This window comes from Parus major, chromosome Z (genome assembly GCF_001522545.3).
Source record: "Parus major isolate Abel chromosome Z, Parus_major1.1, whole genome shotgun sequence".
NCBI classification, from domain to species: Eukaryota; Metazoa; Chordata; class Aves; order Passeriformes; family Paridae; genus Parus; species Parus major.
Genome location: NC_031799.1, coordinates 21,279,310 through 21,298,588, shown reverse-complemented (window position 1 = coordinate 21,298,588; position 19,279 = coordinate 21,279,310). Strand labels below are relative to the sequence as shown.

The 19,279-nt window shown below is 38.7% G+C and overlaps 1 protein-coding gene across 1 annotated transcript in view; it reads right to left on the bottom strand.

Moving 5' to 3' along the window:
* PIK3R1 (phosphoinositide-3-kinase regulatory subunit 1) overlaps positions 1-19,232 on the bottom strand; it is a 62,230-nt gene extending 42,998 nt beyond the window's left edge. Inside the window, exons 1-2 of the mRNA XM_015653113.3 lie at positions 19,103-19,232; positions 13,796-14,536 (exon numbers count right to left, since the gene is read on the bottom strand). Coding sequence (XP_015508599.1) covers positions 13,796-14,129 — 334 coding nt within the window. The 5' untranslated portion in view covers positions 14,130-14,536; positions 19,103-19,232. The remainder of the gene's footprint in view (positions 1-13,795; positions 14,537-19,102) is intronic.
* Positions 19,233-19,279: the final 47 nt, after the last annotated feature.

The following is a 19,279-nucleotide window of genomic DNA, read 5'->3' as shown; positions in this document are numbered from 1 at the left end:
AGAGAGAGAGAGAAGGAGAGGAAAGAAGGGAAGTATTATATTTATGGTATTTTCATTATTGTGCTCCAGAGGAATCCCTTGGTCATCCTGCCAGAAGAAAGAACCAGTTACCTTTATTTGGCCCCAGCAGAAGGGAACATTTTTTCCTCATTTCATTTGCCTTTTCAGATTTATTTATTTATCTATTTATTTAAATATTGGCCATGCTAGAAGGAAAAAGGATATCTCACTTGACTCCCAGATGGAAAATCATTCCAAAAGAACCAGTTCCCTGCTGAGAACAGGAGAAAGAGGAATACATTAATTTTAAACTGACCTGATTTTTCTAAAACACATACGACTCCTTGTTTTTAAGCATAGTTCACATAAACTGTCTACATGAAGCTGGGAAAACTTGTCTCCTAAATAGCTCAGATGTGGCAACTTCAGAGAACTTTACCGAGGATTTTACAAGATAAAGCTCCCCAAAAATGGCAAATGCAGCAGACAGCTGGTCTAACTCACCTAACCCCTGCTATGCTACCACCAGGTACCAGGTATTCATTACAGGACCTGCTAGCTCTCAAAGGATTCTAGTCTTTCATGGTAAATGTGCCACTAGTAGCCTCTAAAATAATTTAGACATATCAGTATGAGCAATCATCTAAACTGTCGTCTTATTTAAAGGGAAATTCCCTGTTATTTTTGTTTTTTGGTGGTTTGGGTTTTTTCAAATAGCATATTTCTTGATCTCTCAGGGGAGCCAGCCCTTCTGCTTCTCTTTTTCTTGTTTCAGTACTTCAGTCTGCTTTTCACCTGTCAGCTTCCCACATTTCAAACACTGCTCTCAAACCAAGAAGTCTCAGGAGATGGAGCAAAGTGGCTGGTTATTCTATAATGGCATTCAGCTAGGAGTGAACAACACAAAGGACCAAGTGAAAATGCTAATCTGTGTTGCCTGTGTTGAGAAGGAAGACATCAAGAAAGTGCAAGGCCACAGGTACTTCTCTAGATACACATATTCAACTTGTTTGTCTGCTGATTCCAAAATGTTGCAGGACAGTTTTGTTCAAAACTTGTATGTAGAAAGACTGGGTTGGGAGAATTTATAATTTATTTTTTTTGTCCCAGAATAGCTATAAATTACATATCACAAAATAAAATGCAGAAATTTAACATATAACTGGGAGGCAACACTGTAGTTTTGAGTCATGCTAATAAAGACAAGAACAAAGTTTCAGAATCTATTACAGTGGCCACTTATGTCACAGTCTGACAGTGCTCTGTAAACACCCAAAACAAGCTGCACTTTTTAAAAAAATTTGAGTCAGAAAATAAGCATGGATTAAATATTTCTGACAAGCTACAAATAGGTCAACCAAATAATACTTAGCATGATAGAAAATACAGTATTTTCTAGAACATTAACTTGATACTGGAATAAGAGAATTTCATGCTTTTACTTCTGCATGCCTATCAACTTGAGCCCAACAGAACAAACTGGAGCCGTATTCAAGTCTATTTTTTCCTGCTACCTTTATAACTTCCCCATGCTTTCTGCACATTACACGTTCCCTCTCTTTTGCTCTCAGCATTTGGACTCTCTCCTTCAGGCATTCTGTAATCCTGCCAGCCAAAGAGCTTTGCTTTTAGTAAGTAGATCTGCCAACTTAAACACCAGTCTCCTAAGGCAATCAAATAATGAAACACACATGTATGTACTTGCACATAATCTGCCAAATACCTCTCTAGCCCACTACAAATGATTTTTGCAATCTGGGGTTTTCATAGGAGCATGCATTCATACTTAGTTTTTAAAGACCAAAGGCCATGGTTCTCCAGAGTTTTGTGTCGTTTGTACACTCAAATGCAATGACCCTGCAATTTCCATATTAACATCTAAAGATGTGAAAAATGAAGAACTTGAAAACAGAAAGGCTGTGCAGAAAACTTAGTATGGAGTAAGTATGTCCTTCATTTTCTCTAATTTGGCAGCAAGGTCTCCTGCAAGACAGCACAGATTTCTCCATGGCAGAACACTCTTTCCATGTCTCTAGTGTGTCTGGAAAGTTAATGAATAACCATTCCAGGTGTCAAGAATATTTTTCATGCCTCCCCCATTACTCATCTATCATCCACACTTGATGTCTCGACTTCCACTTTCTAAACTAATGTTTCCTGAAAGAGGAATCTAAGGTATAATGCTAGCAACAGAGTAACCCAGGAAAAGCTTAGAACTTTGTCATACTAGGATGAAATTGCGCTGCCACACCTGAGGTTGCAGTTTATGTACATGGCAAGATTAGGAGGGGAGAAAATCGTTTTTCAAAGAACCAAGTTATTGATTTATATAAGAAAAACAAAAATCTAGTTTCAAGAATGGTAATTTACTACGTCACCATTTACAAAAATTCCTGCATTGTGAATCATGACTATGATACAATGAAAAAAAAAAAACCCTCAAAAATAATAGAGATGCACCACAAAAACCTACAGTAAGAGGTGCTGAAAACATGTGTCACTGAAACATGTCTTTTTTGAGACATGCTTTACATGTATAACAAAGTACAGAGAATTTGAGACTCTGGATTTGCAAAATCATTAAACAAGTAAGCTAACACTAAATTATGTTACCATATTTGTTGAATCTGTGAACTCACATTCAAGCATTTCTTTTGATTTTGATGCTTATATTTTTACTCCAGCTGGTGCAGGAAGATTGGTTCTGCAAGGAATTGTTTTGGACACGCAGTACATAGTAACTGAAGCCAGCCACAGAGTGAGAAGATGGTACTCACTCCTTGGGACAAATAAAGATTTACAAAGTCAAACCTAATGCATATCTGGTTCTTAGTTTTAGTTATCTCAATGAAATGTAACTACCAAGGTTTTAAGAGTTACTCTCCAGGTTCACATCTTTTAACTGAAATCTACACTGCCTTCCTACGATGAAGAGATTAAACTTAAACTATCTTAAAGCAGAAGGCTTGTTTGTTTGGCTTTTTTTAAATTGTTTTGTTTACCTCATTCCTTACAGGAACTATGATAGTGCCTTTGTTTACAACAGTGTCCTAAAGATAACTTAGTATTTGTCATCACGAAGTTCTACGAAACACTAATTAGTCATGTCATTGGAAAGAGAAGAAGTATCAATGAAAAAACCTGTTTCCAGAGAGAAGGCTGAAGGCTGTGAAGAACACTTGGCTTAAGACCACAAACTGATCAACCTGAATGAAGCAAATTTAATTCACTGTAGACCTTGAAAAACAAAAAAGCCAGAATAAGTGGAAAAAAAGGTGGGACAACTCTATAATGAAAAAATTGTATCAGATGATGTATACTGAAAGAAGTTGTACTTATATGTATAAACATAAGTTTTAGATGTAGTTTTGAAACCTTAATGTTCTCCTGCTATAATGTGCAGCTCATTATCTATGCACACATAGATCAAGGTGATAAAACTCTGTATTTATTCTAAATATAATAATTTTTTACAGTAACAGAATATACAAATAAAACTGTCCCCGTATCACTTCCTCAGTTATAAGAAACTCCTATTGCCACCACATTAGTTACCCAAATGGGCAGCCCTAAGGAAAATATCAGCCCTGTCAAAGTATCTATCAGCCTAGAGCAAAATTTTAACATGTGTCAGTGAAGAGTTCTGAATATATTGAAAGAAAGTATCTTGGTGAAAGTAATTTCTATACTATCATCACCAAATACAATTAAATATATGTAGTTTCCCAAATGAAAACATCTTACTACTAAATTCACAATTCTTACCATGTAATGGCTGTTAAAGGAATAAAAAGTTAAGTAATCTACACTAAATATGTACAAAAGGAAGCAGTTTGGACTAATTAGTAACAGGCTTCAAATTAATCTAGAAATTATGAGCTCAAAACATGAATAACAGAGAGAATTAGCCCAGAACTTCAGAAGAGATGCTCACAACAGCTTCCCTTACTTGCTTTCAAAATTTATGAAAGGACAGTCAGATTCTGTCCTTTACATCAGTAGTACTTCATGCACATTCATATCCTATTATTTTAGTATACTGGAATCTCTTCCAAAGAGAGCTAAGATTAGCACTCCAAACCCTAAAGACAGTGGGAATTTTGCCTAACAGAACTAAGAGTAAGAACTATGGGATTTTTCCAAATGCTGCTAAATCTTGACTATAGGTCCAATCCTGTTCCTTCTGAAGTTAAGATGGGTTTTTCCACCAATTTAAGGAAACTAGAATAGTAGCCTATGACTTCTTGAATGAACAAGTCCTTGAAGAAAAAGAAAGAAAAAACCTCAACCATGTATTCTTTTTCAAGAACATCAGTACTTTAAAATAATTTTATTTTTAGTTTGCATCAAAAAGAGGTTTGAATAAAGGATTTGAATACTCTGTTTAGAAGAGAGCAGCTTACATTAACAAGCATGGGCATGTTCCATCCAAACTACTAGACAATTTAGCACTGTATTTGATTGACTGGCTATTTAGTTCAAACAGACATTGAGAAGGGGAAAAAAACCAAAAAAACACCACACAACCCCCCCCCAACAAAACAACAAATCTTGTCTAATTGGCATGTTCTTACTGTGTCATAATAAAACCCTACATATTTGTCTTAGAGGAAACATCTGGAGAAAAAGTGTAACAGTTGGTAACTGTCTTCCCCTTTTTAGCTAAAGTGTTCATGCAACTCAAAGTCCTGCATCCTAAATCACTCTGGAAGGCACCAGCAGTCCACTAGCTTTTTCAGTGAAGGTTTTAATATCAAAAATAGATGAGACTTTCAACTTGCTAAGAAGCAAGATTGTATGCTAGTTGTTCTGTAGTAAACATTTTTCAACCAGTGGTTTAATATTATCCCCAAAAACTGTCCTGACAATAATGGGATTGTGAAAATGTCTCATTTCATGTAGGGAACTGCAGTTTACACAGGCTACCAGAAAACTTTTAGAGTTGTAAGCACTAAGTTTGATCCAAGAGGAAGTCACAAAAACATGAAAGTTTCAGGGAATGCACACTAATCTTTCAGTCGATAGTAATGAATTATAAATACAGCAAAGAGAATTCATCACTCTGTGCCCTTAAGAAGCCCTCGCTCAATGAACAAAGGTCCTATTTTCTGTTATTTCAGAAAAATTTTTGCTACTTGCTGTTTAGAATGTATTCCTTAAAATTCTATTAATTGGCCAGGCAAGAGTACAGGAATGACTAGAAAAATTTTTATGCCTAGAACTGGCTCGCACTGGAGCAAAACGCCTCCATAAATCTTTTTCTTATTAAGAAAATTGCTTGTTTAGGCTACTGACTAGCTACACTATTCTGGCTTCAGACAATTGAGTACATTTGGACTGCCCAGAATATATTCTAAACTGCACTTAAATATCTGCACAGATTTTACTCCAAAGTACCTAAAATAAGCCTTCACAGAAGACCCATGTACCAGCAGAGACTGAAAGGCCAAGGAACAGATCACAACTGGCTGCACCCCATGGTGTCCTGGCACCTCACAGCTCTTTGCATACCACATCTGGGCAGGTGTCTCTCATGCATGTGTCAGCCAGCTAGGAGCAAAGCAGGAAATGATGGAGGCTTTTGTCATGGTCTCTGTCGCTCCTTACCTGTGACAAGCAGCTGTGTCCTGGTAAGGAGACAATTTAAGGACAAGGTAAGAAACTAGTACTAGGACTAGAATATGTGCTCAGTGTTGAACACCATGTGCAAATAGGAAAAAGACTGAATTTTTATTTATTTTTTAACTGCTTATTTCTGGAATGTTCCTGGAGAGAGAGATAATGAAACCAGATACAGCTGTGCAGGCTGATCTATCATGATACATAATTAGTGGTTTCTTTCATTAATTCCCTAATTTAAGTGCTTTCATCTACCTCCAGCAAAAAAGAGATGAGGAAGAGGACTTGGACATAAAAAAGTAACCTCAAAAACTAAGAGGCTTCTCTTTGAGACAGACTGCCAGAGAAGCAGTAACATGCTTTGAAACATTGTTTTACAGTGATTTGCATTCAAAAGTTTCTTTGCCAAGAATAGTCCTCCATGTGCTCCATTGCTATCTACCAATGTCATCCAAGCAGGATGAAGAGATCTTGGGAGAAATAGGTGATAGCACTGAAGTTTTCTCTCCTAACCCCAACAAATAAATTCCACTCTTATAGCTGTAAACAAGACATACAAACCTGGTGCAGCCATGCCTCCTACTAGGTTGTTGTGATAACTCTATCCCAGAAAAAAACAGCTCAGAGCTGCATTCCCTCTCAGACTACAGATTTCAGGTTGCATTGCTCTTCCTTCTTTCCCAGGTGGTGAGCAGGAGGTTATGGAACTGGTGTGTTCAAACATGCTGCATCCAACAAATGCAATCTCACAGAGGGGAAAGAGCTAGGTAGAGGCCACTTGAATTATACCAGTCTAATGTGCTTGAGTGTAATAGTTTGGCTTTTTGCTACAACCTTTACAACTTTAAGTGTGTATGTGTTTTACAAGGAAGCATCAAAACATTCAAGGAAAGTAGAGTTAACTTTATTTTTCTAAAATATAGACACTAAAAAGAAGAAAAAGGAAAAAAAAAGAAACCACAGAGAAAAATCAATGTCATATTTTACTGAAAAGATACAATGGTTGCTCAAGATGTTCCTGGAACCTGAATGGACTAAAAGTAACTGCCATTCCTGCAATTGGTCTCCCTTCTGCAGGAGCATCTTCTTATCCCAGATGCCACCAACTGATTTGCCAGCAGAGACAGAAACTGGCATGTTTAGACCTACCAAAGACAGATATCACTTGCCCTCAATATCCACAATCTCCAGTGAAGAAATTATCTCAGATACTGACCTCTGGGAAATGCTCAAACATAGCAAATAAAGAGGAGCATATACAAACAGAGTAGTGAATTGTATGACAAAATTGTCTGACAGCTAACTGAACTGTTAAAGAAGTTTTTCATCATTCATGTCATGGTTTACATAGTAGTTCTGAAGTATAAGATAGTCTCAAAAGATATTTTTGAAGCGTAGAAACCATATGAAATCACATCTTTCCCTGTATCAGGGCAGGATTGTGTTTTTGAAAATCTGCCTTGAGGAATTTGTTACCTGAAAAGCCATCAGCTTAAATATATTTTTTTAATGCTGTCTTACATGCAAACTATTTTATAAAGTGGGTCAACCTGTGACAATAAAGAGCAAGATTTGGGTGTTATTCTTGTGGATTGCAGCATACAGCATTTATAAAAGACTGAACAAAAAGCAGTCACATTATTACAAAAGGTTACACCTGGTAACAGTTCATTAAAAGATTTCAGGCAATATCCAAGGATGCTGGCATTTCTACAACACCATGGAAAAAAAGAAAACAAACAAAATCCAAACGCCAACAAAAAAATCCATGCAAGTGCCTTCTCTTAATGAAACCATCACAAAATAGAAATGCATTTCAGACATGTATTTTGATGAAAGCATGAACAAAGGCTAGCAAATACTAAGCAGAGTTACTACTTGTTTTTTTAAAACCGTAAGTTCACTCTAAGTTCTCCCAAGTACTTAGATTCTCACCAAAGTATTCTCAGGACTTAATATCCCTCCCCAGTTAAAATAAGCATGTCTTTAATATTGTGTAATTCCCTTTGTCATTCCTAGCTATGAAAATAAAGAAGTTCTTTGTATTTTGACCTCAGACTGATTTCATGGTTGTTCATCATGGAGAGCAGCTTTGGAGTAAAAGGCAGATGTGAAACAGTGCAGAGCCAGCTGCAGTTAGAATTCTTTCACACTAGAAAATCTGGATGCATATATGGCATCACACAACTATTTCAGTGGGCACAGTTATTTGCTCAGGGTGCTGAATGAAGCATTCCTGGCAAACACTTAGTACCATGTATTGCTGAAACTCACAAACTGATGTTATCATATGCAAGCCTAAGTAAGAAGTATTTGCTAACAAAAGTTTTTTTCAGATGTTCCTGGATCACAGTTACAGAACCAGACCAAGATTATTGCAATGAGAGGTATAGGCTAATTCACCTTCGCCATGCTTTACACCTGCCCCAGCTTTTATGTCAGCACAAGGTATTAGCAGACTAAATCAGTCTAATAGAAGGCTAAGAAAAGGTAAGCAAAGTCACTCAACACAGTGCCACTGTTGTAATCACAGAAAGGCATATTAAAATCAGTATGATACAAAACAGACAAAGATTTGTTAAAGCATCAAAATAGGAGTGCCTTATTCTTTCAGCTTCTTAATACAAAATTAAGTGTAGTGTAAAAGAAGGCATTATTTTTATTAGAATTATTAGATTGATATAGTGGAGGAAAAGAGAATCATTTTAGTCACAAAAGCCTTTTCAGTCTAAGGTCATCTTTGAGGATTAAAAGGGGGTGCTGTGTGCTCCAAGTGATATATCTTTCACAGGAACATCTATTGTTCAATTAAAGTATTATTTTAAAAATATTTCTCTCTCACTTTAATTTTTTATCCTGTGAGGATTAAAATGCAACATGGAAGACGCTGGGTTTAAAGGTCCTTCCTCCCTCCTGCTTCCTTCCTCCTGTACCAGCAGGTGGGGCCACGCATCAACCACAAACTTGCCCAGGCCCTCCATCCACGTGCTGTTTGTACCCGTACTTGTAAAGCCTATCCCTGTGCTTCCTGTGGCGCTTACAAAGGCTTTTTTCGTTATTATCACTGTGAAAAAAATGCTCCATCACACTTCAGTGCAGCTTGCAAAAATCTTTGCAATCATCAGTGATAAAGCAGGTGGCAAGGATTCTGTTTTCAGATGCATGCACTTATCCGGCAGCTAGAAATTTGCCTAGAAATGTGATCAGAAGTAGCAATCGGCAAGGCTTTATGGCAGGAACTTGCCCCATTAGTCAGTGCAAGTCAAACTCAACTGACGTGAAAATTCATGACTGCAACGCAGTTCTGACAACTGCAGCAGGGCAAAGGCTTAAACTGGTTCTAAAAAGAAAGAATTCAAGGGCTCTGGCTTGAATGGTAAATGTATTTACTATTTGTATTTGTCATGAGATAGTGACTCATGACTTCATCCCATAATTTACTTTTTCCATATGCCTAAATCAGGCAAGATGACTGTATTCTTCAAAATGCAGGCTCTAGGTCTTTCACTCACTCTAATCTCCCTCAATACACAAATGAAAATAATTTTCACAAATGGATTGCTACACTGGCTTTATAGCAAATTAAAGAAACAAATCCTACAACACCTTCGGTTAAACCATGCACAAACAGTTTTATACCCTCTGTCACTTTGGATGTCTGTCAGATATTGCATAATCTGGCTGGTGAAAGGAAAGAGTTTCCAAACGTTCCATGTCATTATCTTTGTGCTACTTGCTGATCTGTATCTGTTCTAGGAGAAGAGTGAAAAGAAGTTTGGGCTTTTTCTTTAAAAAAAAATAAATCTGTTTTACAGCTTCACCACAAGAAGGAAGAGCTTCAGACTATTTTTAGACTCAAAATCAGCTGAAATAGTACAAAGTGTCAACATAAACAACCCTTTTAAGTTCCACAGGAAGTTGCAGGAAGTGCCAAAACATCAAAACAGAAAAATTATTCATATAAAGTTCTGGTCTGCCCTTCTGCAATCTGATATTTATTTCAAAGTGAGAATTTAGCATTCCAACTTTAATCTGAAAGTATTTCAGACCATCAATCAAAGCTTTATGCTCCAAAGTCTGCTCAAGATCAGCCTTCACAAACCAGGTAGGGAAATGATACTGTATGAATCAACTCCAAATGCATGTGGCCATATCAGATGAGCTGAATCAACATTTGCAAAGCATATCTGGACTTCATACAGCTTATGCACTATTCATTTGCAAAGAGTTGAGGAAAACTGGGACAAGCAAGAGGAACCAGATTAATGTAGCTTCAATTAAAAAAAAAAAAAAAATCATCCAAATAGAATCTTTACTGTTTCACATAAACTTCAGATGTCTAATGGGTGGAATAAAGATGACCCTATTCCGTGTCTCCTCTGCTGCAAGTACCTCAATTCTCCCAGCAGCAGCCAGGCACCCTTGCCTGGTGGGAAGAAAATGTGGCAGGTTGGGCCACTTGGAACCTCAACTGCAAGAGTAATTACATCTGCCTTGCCGTAGCTCTGCCGTGCATCAGGCCTGAGACTGGAAGGTGCTATAGACTTCTTGAGGCTTTTTGTTCTCTTATTTTCATGTCCTTTCAGATGCAATTAAAAAAAAAAAAAAAATCCCCACAAAATCTGACTAAATCTAGTTCTTTATTGATGAAAATAAGGGGAAGACAGGCAAAATGTAACAATCCTAAAATTTCAGCAGAGGAATGCCAATTCTTGTCTTTACCAATGGTTCTAGAAACTTAGATAAGTCATTAATAAAATAAAAATATGGGGAAAGATTTAAGTGTTTCAATGGCATTTGAGACCACCAGCAAGGGGGTGGGGGGTTTGTTTTCAGATTGACTTTAATTTAGGAAGCTCCCTGTTTCTAAGACTGACTGCATAAGACAGGGGTCTGATGAGCAGCTCTGCCCATGTCACCAGCCTCATTGACTGCAAAGTGTGTTCAGATGTCTATGATTATTTGTGTATGAGTAATACACCATTGTGAGTACTGGCAGCATTGTGCTTAGATACTGCAAATTAGAACTAATACAAAACAATCTGGACATTGACAAGCAAGTGATCAGGCTTAATAAAGCCAAGGGAAAAAAACATTCAGAGTGAATAATTAAGTTAAAGAGAATTGAAAATATTAAAAACTGTTTTCTTCAAAAAATATAAACCTAGGTATAGGGCAAAATTAAAGGAACTTCTTTGATTAAGCATATATATTCTTCGAAATCTCAAGTTTGTGATACCCTTATTCAACATATACACAACAGGCACACACAGAATTGACTCTTTACAGAATTAAAAAAGTATACAGATTACAAATAAATGAGGTATATTTAAGAAGTCTTAAGTTATAGTTCCTCATTAATTTGTCATTTTAATCCACGGTACTTTCGATTCATCAAGTAGTGAAAATGTAAACTTAACTGCATTTGGTCAGACAAGTTTCACACTACACATTAATTTATTTGAAATACACTCCAAGGGTGTAGAGAGAAGTATCCTGGGAAGAATCTTTTGGCCTACTGCCCATTACATTGGCTGCTGGACAACATTACTGTGCTATTCCCTGCCCCAAATAAAATACACAAAAATAGTGAAGCCACTTGGAAGTCAAACATATACTGCTGCCTTGTTCTTTATCTGAACTACATTTCTGCTCTCACCTCTGGTTTTACCCTAATTTTTGTAGCATTTTGCTAACTTAAAAATTTCAACTTCATTTTGATTTTTATCATACTCTTTCAGTACAACATTTCCAAATTTGTTTCTAAGATTCAAAGCACTCTCTGCCTTAGTTCTCTTCAGAAAAAAAAGATGTGTAAAGAGACTACTTTTAATTACTTTTCCTGATTTCTTTATTTTAACAGTAATTAAGCCTGAAGTTCAAATTTTTATTCAGGAGCGTCTAATCCCTGGTCTCAGGGCATTTTGGAGGTGTCTAGCCTCTTACATGAAGCTTAAAATCTTTAATTCAAAACCAGCTAAGGAAACCTTTTTTGGGTTTTTCTTATTCTTTTTTTTTTATTATTATAAGAAAACAACGTTGGACTGCAAGCTGATTCTTAAACATTTTAGAGCACAGCAGGATTATGTGCGCAGACTTAAAGATTCCCAGTTGAATCAGAACACTTTCTTGTTTCCAATTCCCACAGTCCCATGGTATTAAAAATAAGCATATTGCATGTAAATACTACTTTGTCTAAAGGTAAATAGTACTTTGTCTAAAACCTCTAAAGGAGGTTACATATAAACAGAGCCCCGCAAAAATCTGCAGCACAATTTCCCAAAGTAACTCCCAGCAGCAGAAAATCCCATAAATGCCTGTTACAAACACAGTCCTGGGGCAGACTTAGAAACAGCAAGATTCTCTCTAGGACTTTCCCAGCCCAGTGCTGTGGCCAGCTCACAGCATGGAGCTGTGAGCAGAAGCATGGAGCAAGCATGAGTATGGAAACCAAAGGGGCTACAAAGTGCTACTTTTCAACCAATAAACATCAAAGCTGGGATGCTGGTTGCTTCACCACAGCATGCACATGCAAAGAATGGTATTTTCTTTCTGTTCTCTGCTGCTTAAAATGACTTGTCATGTTTGAGGCATCTATCCAAAAAGCCATGTTATTCTGCAGTTACATCAGGTGGTGACATCTCCAAAAGTGGATTAAGAAAAGAGTCAGTGCCACCTGAGCAACCCACATTAATATCCAATACAAGGAATGCTCAAAGATGTAATAGCTTTTCTTTTCAAAGGAAATACTCCATTTTCAGAATTATACTAATGAAAGAGAAAACATAAGGCTCTAACATGAGGCTCTAGCAGTTAAGAGTTCAAGGACTTCAGAGATAGGGACAGTATAAAAATTGAAATGTATTAAAACGCCACTATATCCTTATCTGCCCTCAACTTCATCCTAACAATTATTTACATCTAGGCACTGCAGACTTGCAGGTAATGCTTGCTACAGTGCTTCAGAACACCGCTATATAAACCAGTGCAGGTTCATTCTTTATTAAGTCTTTATTAATTTCTACAAGCCTAGAAATGCTTCTGCCAGGTTAACTTGGTTGCCACATACATTTTTTGTATGCTTCTGCCCTTATCTTTGCTGGTTATCAGCACAGCTGAATATAAACTTATTATATGGGCAGAGGGATGAAAGTTGATGAACTGATACAATAAATTTGCAAGTGATGCTGCAAACATTTCTGTGTAGACAGTGTCATGATACTATTCATTACAATGGTGTCACTGTGAAAATCATGATCACATACTGGAACTCATGACCTACAACTAGAAACCCAGAGAATTTATGAAGTATTAGAATTTGAAGAAAAAAGTCTATTCTAAAATAACTTGGCTTATTGATCTGTAAAACCCAACCATCTGAATTTCAGTAGGTAAAGGAAAAAAAAAAATCACTTGGAGAAAGGGTTTTTTTGTTTCCCTTGGTTTTTTTACCCCAAAGCTTTTCCAATTATAAAAAGAGAAGATTTGCTTCTTCTCTTATCAGAAGAGTTCTGATAAAATTCTGAGTTCTGCCTAACAGACTGCTGTAAATAGATTAAAAAGCAACTTAGGAAGATATTTCTTCTGTTCAAGCTTTTTTTATATAAGGCTATATTTTTCTACTGCACGCCATACCCCCCAAAATTATAAACATTAATTTCTCTTTATTATCATTTAATTGTGTATTTTAAAATATTCATTCTTATCTTTATTGCCACAGGTAATTCCCCATAACCAGAATATATCTTTTGCTGCTAGCAAGAAATTTGTTGTAAGAACACACTTTTATTTAGAATGCACAGTACTGGACTCACAAAGAACTTTCTCGATAGTGAGTCTGATGAACCACAAAAGGAAACACTTCTATCATTTTCTTAGAAACCCAAAATAAATGTTAACCAGCTCATTTTCCACTAAAGTTTTTACAGTGGAGAATTGCAACCATACTTTCCAACCTGTGAGATGTACCTCACAGTAAGTCACCTGCTCCTGAGACAAACCACATGAAACTACAAAGTGTGTGAGCTAAATATTACAACGTAGAAACAATGCTTACTTGACTGAAATGAGCTGTACACTAAAAAAGCTGACCAGCAGCTGCTATATACATGAACATACACTCAGACAAGACTGTGAAAAAAATATATCTGAAACCATGCACCTTCTGAATACTGACCTTGTTGCTCAGTCTCTGATTCAGCTTTTGCAGGACTTGGTGCTACTGGAAGAGGCCGAGGAGGACGAGGCTTTGGAGTAGGGGGAGATATTTTTTTTCTTCCAATGTATTCTACATAAGTTCCTGGGAAATCCCCCCTCTCCCCTGTAGTTTCATTAAAGCCATTCAACCAACCAATTTCCTCAGGCTTTGCTTCTTCCCCTTCACTGAATCCAAGTGCTAGTAAGGTACCTTTATTCACAGTTAATATATCTCCTAAGTGCAAGTCAATGTCTTCTTCTCGCTCTTTTTTGTAGTCATATAAAGCTCTGTATTGGTATCCCTCAGCACTCATCTTGGCAAATGATTTAACATTCAAAAGTGGTATTAAACAGTTTTAAAATGCAGTTGTCCAGTTACAGTTTTATGTACAGAGAAATTCAAGATTAATTAAATGGGATGATGAAAATGTCTCTTAAGTAATAAAATCCAACAGAGAATGAAAAAACACCAGTATGCCTTTTCACTGCTGATGTTTTTACCAATGTATTTATTCTGTCACTATCTGTCGCAGAAGTTAAGTGTTCCAATTCTTCTATGTCTAGCAATATTCTTCCAATTAGTTCTTTTCCTGGGCTTTCCGGCACTTCTGTGTCTCCATACACAAGTTCAGCCAGCTCTTTAGCCAGTCACACTTTCTTCAGATGTATTTGCCCACATACCTTAAAGATTCTGCCACCAAACTCTGCACATATGCTTTTCCTGGAAAGAGAAGAGAAATCTGATTAAATCATTTCACATTCTCTTGATGATTGTGAACTTGGTATTCTTTCTATGACTTAAGCTTTATGCAACCCTGGCAAAGATTGTGTCTCACATAAGAATCCTAGTAACAGTAAAATCAAGCAAGAACACAAAAAATATCTCCAGCTAATGTTTGCATTTTTATAATGCCAAATTACTTGTTACTTATACTTATTACTTATATGTCAAATTACTTAAACCAAATTTGTACCCCTTGCAGTATGAGGCACATTTCATTTCCTGTAACTTACAGCTACTGAAAAGTCTCTGTCAGAGGGCTTAGCCCTGGAGCTATCCCTCTAGTGCAGTATCTAACCTGGCAGCAGGATTTTATATATTATCTCCTTGAAGCCAGACAGCCACACCCCTTCTCCACAAAAGGTCCATCAAGACAGAGGAGGAGCTAACTGCAATTAACATTGACCAATGGAATATTCAGTCTCCTCCTGCCCATGACAAGGGTGAGGATGGGCAACAATCCCCATCCTAAAGCCTGTATTTCAAACACTGTTTGGAGGAACATGCCTTCTCATAATCTGTGTAAGAACCAAGGATTCAAAAGAGCTTTTACTTGATGATAACCATATTTCCCCTTTTTCTTTTTTTATAGAGGGGCTTTACCACTCCTCCATCTTCCAGGTTTTTTTAATGTGTTTATGGTATAATACTAGAAAAACAATCAACAACTGTAACAGGCACACCCAGACCACCTAAGCAGCCCTAGCAGGAGTAAAATAACAGGGTGTATGCTTAAATTACATTAAAGGCAAGAGAACACAGGCCTGAACTTTTGGCTCAAGGTTGCTTAACCATAAAATAGAAGAAAAAATATGACTAAAACCCAAATCTATTAAGAGAATAGTTGTTAGAAGGCATATAGAACAGTGAAAGCTTTCTAAACATTATTTCAACTGTTACTCATTTTCATCTACTTAAAAAGACAAGCCAAATCATAATTTGAAATGCTATACTGGAAACCAAAAAGTACTAACTACTCAAATCTGCACTGAAAGTCCTAAACTACATCTGAATAAAAGATCTGAGAGAGCTGTGCAATACCATCAGGTAAAATACTGACTGTGTACTATGTAGTCAGTGTATAGAAAGTTTTTTGGTTTTTTTTTTGTGAAACACTCTTTTTACACTGTAAAGTGACACCAGTAGACAGGGCTGGAACAGGGAACATCTGACAGCTCTTTTCCACACCATTTTTTCTAGTGTCTCAGTCATCAAGTCCTTTGAAATATGACTAACTGGCAAGCTAAGAAGCGTTTATAAGAATGCACATGGACTTTCTGTGCCAGTGAATGAACCTGATCCCTAATTTGTATGTGGCTCCTCTTCAGTCCATCAGGTTCCTGCAGCATGTTGCACAACATCTCTCGTGACAGAACACAAGAAAATCTTAAGTTCTTGAAGAACTTCCTTATCATCCCTTGTAACCAGTTTTCGTTGTAGGAAAGAATTATCTCAGCCTGAATAAGACTTCCTATTTCAAAAGGCTTGCATGTAAGTATTTGCTTTAACAACTTGCAAATCTATCCACTTGCATTAGGCGCCCAGCTCCCACCAAAGTTTTAATTAGAAATTCCTGCAGCCACTTCTGAAAAACTGAACTATGCTGCCTACCTGATGCTACCAAATATCACAGACTTTGCCATTAACATGATTAGTTTTACTGATATTTAATTTTGCCTCTTCTACCAGAGAAAAGTCTACTGACAAAAACTGGGGAAAAAGTACAAATATCAATGTATCAACTAAATAGCAGAGAAGCCTTTACAAAAGCAAGGATTTCTCCTGTTTCATGTAGCAAGAGAAAAAAAATGCACTTACACAGTTTTGATCCAAGTGTTATGATTAATACAAATGTTTCCAATCAAAACCAACTATGCACATAGCAAAGCCTTCTAGAAAATTACCACTTTGACTACTTTAAGTACTCTGAAATATTTATTTTCTTTTTAAAGAAGGTTCAACAAGTCCTCTGCTACAACTACTTATTTAACTCCTATTGCCTATGGGCATTTTGGCAGCCAATGAAGTCTCCTAAAAACTGCATAATTCAACTGACTTGACCTACTCCTCTGATCTTTTATTATCAAATATATCATAGAAACTTTATGGCCATATATTTAAAATGACTACTTCTGACATTTATGCATCTTTTGAAAATACAGAACTGGAAATGTTGCGGTAACATAAGAACTTCTTATGACAATTTTAAAGCATATTTTAAAAACTCAAAACATTAGAAAAACTCAGTGAAGTTATGGTAGCAAAGTTTTCTTAGATCCATTTTTCCTTGGGGCTCAAGAGCTGCAGTACCTGTTCATACTCACTTATCAGCACCACCCTCAGTACAGAGTCCCCAGCATCTGACCTCCTGATCTATGGTTTCTGAGCCTGGAGACACTCCTGTGAATCAGCCATTCTGAACTTGTAGGATTCATGCTTTTTTCTATTGTTACTATGTGTCAGGTTCAGGGATCAACTGAGGGTTCAAGAACCTTGCAGATAGACCTAACACAGGGACAAACATCAGCTTCCACACTGCTCAGTAACAACACACTGTATCCAAAATGCCCTCTTAGAGTGTTTTGCTAAGATCCTGTAGAAAAAAATTTCCTTGACTCCAACTGAAGTAATGCACACAGGCATTTTGACTCAAACTAACTTAAGCTGATTGGTCCTAAAATCTATAGCTTGGACACCATCTTAAATAGATTAAAACAAACAAACCTAGCACTTCAGGGAAGAAACACCCTCATATTTGAGATGATGTATTACTGGATTTCCATTTGGCTGGTAAAATGAAAAAGGAGGAAGAAATATTGTAAGAGAACCCATATTCATTTGTTTTTTATTTACTGCCTAAGAGCTTGATGCCACTAAAAGATTCCTAAGTTTAGGCAGAATTCCGGTCTCTCAGCAGAATGTTTTATGTTGGGCATTTCAGCAAAAATTTAAAATTCAACAAAAATACTCAGGACATTCCTACAAATTTAGGTGGAAAAGGAAGGCGACATGATATCTTCCTCTTCTCTCTGCCTTCTTCCCCTGTTAAAAATGACACCTGGCTCCCACTTCACTAGTACCCAAGTGTTTCCTCCCACACAAGCTATCATGCCTTCGGTGCTGGAGAATAAAAACTTCTACACTGCATATGCATGCACAGTGATACCAGAGGGGTGGGCTGGTTACTGGTACAGCATCCCTAATATAACATGCAAAGATTTTCTTCACCTTTATATGAACAAATTTATTACCCATATCTCCTTGCACTGCAATCTCTCTAATACTAATTCCAAAGAGAATTAGTATTAGAAAGAGAAATAGTGCCTAACACAAGCTTCCCTCCCACTGCAAGATAAGCTTAGTAGATAAAAGCGCTGACTAACATACTCGGGGAGACTGAAATAATGAGAATTGAGGGGTGAGTGGGGAAGTTTGCTTGCAGACCGACTCTTCTCCCCACTAGGTGTCTACACACCTGTGACTCAAACTGCAGCTTTCTCTGAAGTGCGCTCTCTAAGCGGTGACAACCAAGTACCACATTAGAACACTATTTTCTTCAAGAAAGTGAGGTTCGTGATATACCTTTATACCACTTCCACTCTGAAATAATTATTTTGAAGCTGTGGAGATTCTATCACAAGTCTTTGAACGAGTCCAAATACATGCACATTGAGTAAGTGCTCAGAGTACTCTGAGCACTGTATATCACATCTCATTCTGAAACATCTCAAAGACCTTATAAAGGCTGCAAAGTATGGACGAAGGCAGCTAAGCATCAAGACCACTTCTGTAGAATAATTAAATTAAGAATGATAATTAAAAAACTTAGGAAAGCAGTACAGTCTGAACTTTCGTGCCGCTGAAGAGGCCGGCAGGTTAACCACTCCGGAGCCCTGCACCAACAGCAGCCGCTCGCTCTCCGGGGGGCGGGCAGCCCCTCCACCGCCGGGGCAAGGCTGCACCGAGCCGACGCTCCCTGGCGGCGCGGGGACGATGGCGGAGCTCTCCGCACGAAGGACGCGGCGCCGACCGCTCCCGTCCCAGCGCTGCCTACGGACACCCCTTCCGCCGCCCTGGGGGCTGTACCCCGGTGCGGACACCGGCCCGGCTCCCCACACGCCTCCCGAAACCGGGGCTCCCGGGCGGCCCCGCGGTGGCCGCGGCGCGCCGCTCGCCCTGCCCGTCCAGGAAGCGCCGGGCCGAGCCGGCCCTGGCCGCGGGGGAAGAGGCTGCACCGTCCACGGGGCTCGGCCTGGGCCACAGCGGACGGCCGGCCCCGGCCTGCCGCGCCAGTGGGCTCGGAGGCGCCACAGCCCGCCCCGCACGAGGGAAAAAGTTGCTCGGGGCGGCGCTGCCGCTCGGACTGTCACCCCGCAGGGGCGGCCGCTGCCCCGGTTCCGGGCGGCCGCACGGCCCCGTACCGCCCCCTCCCGCCCCGCTCCCCTGCCCCGGCAGCCGCCCGAGGGGCAGCACCAGCTGCAGCGGATGCAGCGGGACTCGCTTTACCTCAGCGGCAGCAGCGGTGGCAGCGCTGGCAGCAGGAGCGACGGGGCCGTCACCACCTCCTCCCACCGCCGGGCAGCAGCTGCCGCCGCGACGCCCCGCTCTCCGTCGTGCACCCGTCCCGCCGCGCTCCCGGACCCGCTACCCCGACCGCGCTCGCCGCCTCAGCGCCTCGGCGAT